The sequence below is a fragment of the Ixodes scapularis genome, unplaced genomic scaffold (assembly GCF_016920785.2).
Source record: "Ixodes scapularis isolate PalLabHiFi unplaced genomic scaffold, ASM1692078v2 PGA_scaffold3__209_contigs__length_174095766, whole genome shotgun sequence".
Lineage (NCBI taxonomy): Eukaryota > Metazoa > Arthropoda > Arachnida > Ixodida > Ixodidae > Ixodes > Ixodes scapularis.
Window position 1 is genome coordinate 97,271,150 of NW_024609868.1, and position 6,147 is coordinate 97,277,296.

Here is a 6,147-nt window from a genome sequence, read left to right on the forward strand (position 1 = left end):
TTTTTTTTTATTATACAAATTCTCTAAAATAATAAATTGGTTTGCGATCGAATTTGGTCGGTTTGACCGCTCGGCAATAATTTCCCGTTTCGTTCGTTTCACGCGCGCTCCGCAAGGAGCCGCCACCGCGTAAATCACTTGCTGCCCGTCTATGGTGGACTCGCTTTTTCATGAATTTACAACACGTGTTCCCATAGATTGGCAGCCGAAAGTTTAATAAAGCACCCCGTCATCTGGAGCAGACGAAATCCGCGAGAACTAAGGTAACCGCAAAGTGACTTCAAGATGGGCAACGTATTCGCGACCAGTCCTCTTCCCCCGACGCCGGCTCTGGCACCGCCGGCGCCCCCATCTTCGCTGCCGGATCCGTCGGAGCCGCGGCAGCCGCCGGGCCTGCAGCAGGAGGAAATCCAGAACCCGGGCACGCTAGAAGACCTACACAAGAAATGTAAGGACATTTTTCCGGTAAACTTCGAAGGGGGCCGGCTCATGGTGAACAAGGGCCTGAGCAACCACTTCCAGATCAGTCATACCCTCAACATGAGCTCGGTTACCCCGTCGGGGTACCGCTTCGGCGCCACCTACGTCGGCACTCAGCAGTTCAGTCCTTCGGAAGCGTACCCGGTCCTGCTGGGCGACATCGACCCCAGCGGCAACCTCAACGCCAACATCATCCACCAGTTCACGCCGCAGCTCCGCACCAAGGTGGCGGCTCAGATCCAAGACTCGCGGTACGTGGCCACGCAGCTCACAGCCGACTACCGGGCCCCCTCATACACCGCGTCCGCCACGTTTGGCAACATCGACGTCTTGGGTGGCTCGGGCGTCGTCGTGTCTCACTACCTGCAGAACGTGACGCCCAACGTCGCGCTGGGCGCCGAGCTGGCCTACCAGTACGGCCCACAGGTGCCCGGCGGCGAAATTGCGGTCTTGTCGATGGCCGGCCGCTACACGGGACCGAACTACGTGGTGAGCGGCACCGTGGGCATGGCGGGCGCGCACTGCTGCTACTACCACCGCGGCAGCGAGACGACCCAGGTGGGCGTCGAAGTGGAGACCAACTACAGGGCTGGCGAGAGCGTGGCGTCAATCGGCTACCAGGTCGACCTTCCCAAGGCGAACCTCGTCTTCCGGGGCATGGTGGACAGCAACTGGACGGTGGGGGCCGTCCTCGAAAAGAAGCTGCACCCGCTGCCTTTCTCGTTTGCCCTGAGTGGCATGCTCAACCATGCCAAGAACCAGAGTCGGTTTGGCTGCGGACTCATCATCGGATAGCACTTTCTAGCCAAGCCTGGTGTACAGGAGGGTCTTCTCTGGGAGTCAATGTAGTCTACTTCATAGTCGGGGCTATGCTAGGAGAGTGTATGTAACAAAGGCATCGTCTCCGAGAACGTGCTCACATGCTCCCGTCTGTGGGACCAGAGCGGAGCTGTTGGCTGTTGTAGAAGGCTCTGCAGTGGGAACGTGCTTGCTCATTTCTCGTAGACGGACCGATATCTCTGGGCTTTGCAGAAAGAACTGCAGTTTTTCCAAACCAGCTATTTGTCTTTGCTGCTGCAACGATTGGGGCAGTTGGGGACGGGCAGACTGCCTATAAGTTCTGCAAAGTTCAGGGGTTATATGCTCCATCTTTCAGGTTGAGCACAGCACTGTGCAAGCCCTAGGAGATGCAACACTTTGAAGTGTTTCAGTTAAGTCAACTTCCTAGTGATTTGTTGCACTACACCAAACTACATATGTGGGGCCAGGGCTTTTCCCAGTGCTGTACTCATCTTCCAAGGTGGAATATAGAGCTGATATTTTTCTTTGATCGTCTCATTCATGCCTACCTGTATTAATGTGGACTTCTGAGCATGTACATATGCTGCCTGCCCCTGTCATCAGACAGTGGAAAGAGTGACATTTGTTAATGGGTGATGATATGCTCTAGTGTTTGCAATGGTTGCCATGTAGCTAAGAGGACTAGATTGTTTGAAATATAATTGTTACACATTCATATGCAGCCCTATTTCTTCACAGTATGCTCGAAGAGTGTGTGCAAGGTATGTGTGTCTTGCATTCTAGGGAATAAAATAGAAAGGGTCCTATAGATCAGTGGCGTCACTAGGGTCAGCGGCACCCGGGGCGGTGGTTCTCGGCGACCCCCTTTCCCTCCCCCCCGGCTCGTTGCCCGCCTCCAATTTCCCCCCGCCCATCCCCCTGCTCGCCGCCCGCCGCGACACCCCCCCAAAGCACTGCACCCGGGGCGGTCCCCCCACCCCCCTTCATGCCCCCCCCTCGTGACGCCACTGCTATAGATGTACTTGCACATAGCTGTGAGCCAAACGAGGACATCCATGTTTAATTGAATTGACTGCTGTTGAATTTATTGATTTTCCATTTCAGTCAGTCGAAGCAGAAAGCTGTTTTCATGTCCATCTGTAAAGAGAGTATTTGTATGAATGAAACCTGCACTGAAACCACTATTCACCCTGTTCTTTTTTTGGTCATCAATGGCTTCTATTTGTGTTTTAAACGTTCTTGCAGTATGGCTTTCTAAATTATTTATGCACCTTGGAAGTCAAATAACTTGCTAGTGTACAAATAGTAGGACTGTTCGTTTTGCTCTCACAATTTTGCGGCAGAAGACACCCGAATGATAAGTAATGAGGAGTCAGGTAGTGTAAACAGCTAGTGCAAATACAATAACTTACGGAACCAATGGTTGTCTGAAACGCTAGCTCATGCATTCCTTTTCTACAAGTTCTTCACTAAACTCTGCTGTAAAGATAGAAAGACCAGAAAAAAGCTATGAAATCACTAACCCTTTCCTCTTGAGTAAAAGTGCAGCAGGAAACCTGGTTACTACTTTAAAGCTCTTAATGAAGCTCACTTACCATAAATGACCAGGATGGTCAAGTACCCTGATAGCCGGCTGAGATAGTTGTGCAGGGCTTTAATGGCTAAAAAAAGTAAACATCAGCTCTTTGAAATCGTTTGAAGACACATGTTAGTTTGATTTGGGTGTTTTTAATCTTGATATTAGGGGATGCAAAAACAAAAGTATGCATACCTTTACATTTTTTCCAAGCAGTACTTCTCATTGCTCATTGAAAACGGTGCCCCAGGTTCGAACGAATCTAACTTAAATATAGCGACATTTGTGCAGTTCAAGAGTCATACTCACGGTACCAGCGACAGACTTGCATTGTAAGAACAAGCAGGATGAAGTTCAACACCAGAGAAATTGTGAGCAATTTGTAGACAAACTTGTCTTGGATATACATAGTATGCTTCTGCAGGAACTGACTTGGGATGGTATGTGGCTCAGATCTCGGTAGGAGCAACTGTACCCGTAATGCAGGGCATACCACTGAAATACAGGTTGCAATATTTTACCACAGGTTTTCAAGAAGAATGTATGTTGCATCTTATAGCTTTGCAATGGGGGAGAGAAAGCGCTGGACATAATATGCCCTCTTGAAACATCCTGGCACCCAAACCCCACAACTGTGTGGTTTTGGGTGCCAGGGCATGATGTTTGTTTAGTAAACTTCACCTTACCTATTTATTTTCAGCTTTCGTTGCCAATGTGGCAGGGTCATGCTACTTAGGCAGTAATATGCTTCTTAGGATGGCCTAGTGGCCTTTCAGCTATCAAAATTGAATTGCTGTGAATTAGTATGAAATGACATCATAATTATACTACCTCAGAATGTCGAGCTGGTTCGCAGCAATAAAATCTGAAAATGAATGTGGACACGCAAAATATCTCTGTTATAATCATGAAGAAATTGCAAGCTACGAATTGAATTGAGGCTTGGATGTTACTCACCCAAGAGGTACATCAAAATAAAGAACTCGCAGAACGCACTTGCAAATTGGTTCAGATTTGTAAACCTCGAATGTTCCTCCTCATCTGCAATGAAATGCAAATTCCTTTATTTTATTTGACTGCTCCAAGGTCAGTAAGCTCTTACCTAAACTTCCATAAGCTAAGCACGCTAGTGTTTGTATCTTGAGGAAAATAGCTGCAAGAGCAAACACACCGACTGTCGAGTCCTCCACGTGCATCTCTCAACTGCAATGGAACAGTGAAAACCCTGGTTGCGTGTGTATTTTCAGCAATAGGTGGCAACATGCGTACCCAATAATTATACCTCTGAAGTAGTGTGAAAAGGCCACTGTACCTGATAAAGATAAGTCTGCGACCACTCAGGTGCCCTTGCGAAAGCAGCCTCAGATGGTTCACCAGACCTGGTCAGTGAGGAAAGTTTTAAGTGTCGAGCATTTCACGAGTATTTTTTGACTTTTTTCAAACTTGTCCTGTGGTATGATTAGCAATGAATCTTTATTGAGTAATGGGCGGTCTGGGGGATCCTCTGCGAACTACAAATGCGTCTTGCCGTAAGAACATATTGGCATTGTGCAGTTGTATCAGTTTTCATCGCTTTTTATGCCCCATACTACCAATGCTCAAAGAATCGTCAAAATAGACAAAATTAAACACGAGGAAGATACATAGAAAGGGGGGACGGACAACGAAGACTTCCAACTAGCAACAACATTTATTGACCCAAAGTTTGCATATATAGGTGAAAGGGGGGAGGGTGAAAGACGCTACACTGGAAAGTGGGAAAGCAATGGGAGGGGGTGTAGAGCCAGGTAAGTGAAGGACGATCCCGTGGGGTTGACATCTAATCGCTTCCCTGGTTGTTCCCTGGCTCTACACCCTCTCCCATCGCTTTCCCACTTTCCAGTGTAGCGTCTTTCAACCTCCCCTCCTTCGGGTCAATAAATGTTGTTGCTAGTTGGAAGTCTTCGTTGTCCGTCCCCCCTTTCTATGTATCTTCCTCATGTTTAATTACTGTTACCAACACGCTCGTTTGTACTTAATAGACAAAATATGTGCGAAGATAGGCGCTGATTGTGGGGGTCAGTCTGATGCAACATAAGAAAGACGGTGCAAAGGGGAAAGGGGTGAGCACAAGAAAAGTCGTAAGGGAAGGAGGTCGCTTCTCTCCAGTTAATGCCCTTTTCCCCTTCGCATTGTCTTTCTTATCTTTATCTGACAAACGGTACACACTGAAAAGGGCGACAGCGGGAAGAAAGAGTTAGGGGAGATGGTGTATGCTTGCACAGAGGCTTACTGGAATGAGGTCCATGCACCATCTAATAGCGTATTCCCTGGACGCCATATTTGAGGTAACTGCTCACAGCACATGCTCGGGAGGAGTTTCCCGTCAGCTCTCGGGCAATCACAAGAGAAGAAGGGCAGGAGGAACTCTCTTCTCACCGGGACTTTCCTTTGTATGTCCCAGGCTTCCCCAGACATCGCTATTCTCCCTCCAGAAGATTATAAAAAATTAACTTTCACTCGAAATTCGTACAAAAGCAGCTTTCCCCTCTCTTCCACCGTGGTTCGAAAGCAGCAGCGAGCTCAGCTATGACCGCCAGTGAATACAACCTGTAGTATCACTAGTAGTCAATAGAGGGTGGGGGAGGGGGGGGGGGGGGGGGACGCCTCGGGTGCAGCAAATGCTTTTTTAGGGACAATACATCCCACTCCGCTCATTTGCATTAGACAGAACGCATTTAGCGCCGAATCCAGGCCTGCGGAGGGGAGGTCCGCGTCAGTCCACACGCATATGCACGTGGATGTTCGCGGCGGCCGCGGGCGGTGTCGTCTCCGATTCCACTCAAAGCCCCTTCATGTTTCAAAAGTAGCGCAAGGTGCGTCGATGCACGAGGCAAGCGCAACGTGCAATCCTTGGGAAGATCATGGCAGCACAGCGCAGCAAAGCATTTGGCGCAGCACTGAGCTAGATTTTAGACGCCATGTACTTCCTAGAAGTGGTGCGCGGCACGTGTCTCGAGCCTTTCCACAACAATGAATTTGGTATGTAGAACAACCATCATAATCATCATCATTTACCGCCCGATAGGCGAGACCTTCGACGATAGATGGCTCTCGCCAAGCCCAGAAAACCTGTCCGCGCCGAGGCCATTGTATTTGAGAGGAGTGGAATGTATTCCCCCTAGGGCCCTAGTAAAGTAGTTGCAGCTGGGCGGTGCAAGGGAGTAGCAACGAGAAAGGGGGGGGGGGGGGGGGGGGGGCGCTGATTTTAGTGACGCCACTGAGCCTCATGCAGTGTCGACACCCGGACA

At 49.2% G+C, this 6,147-nt stretch overlaps 1 protein-coding gene and 1 pseudogene across 1 annotated transcript; both read left to right on the top strand.

Annotated features, from left to right (window-relative positions):
* The first annotated feature begins 59 nt into the window (after positions 1–59).
* LOC115320806 (mitochondrial import receptor subunit TOM40 homolog 1) lies at positions 60–3,550 on the top strand. The gene has a single exon (XM_029981000.4). The coding sequence runs from the start codon at positions 286–288 to the stop codon at positions 1,273–1,275; it is 990 nt and encodes a 329-aa protein (XP_029836860.2). The 5' UTR covers positions 60–285; the 3' UTR covers positions 1,276–3,550.
* A 1,583-nt stretch (positions 3,551–5,133) lies between these two features.
* Positions 5,134–6,147, top strand: part of LOC121837231 — a 2,519-nt pseudogene continuing 1,505 nt past the window's right edge.

What these genes read in the sequence shown, in the direction of transcription:
- LOC115320806 (XM_029981000.4), top strand. Translation starts at nt 286, where the DNA reads ATGGGCAACGTATTCGCGACCAGTCCTCTTCCCCCGACGCCGGCTCTG.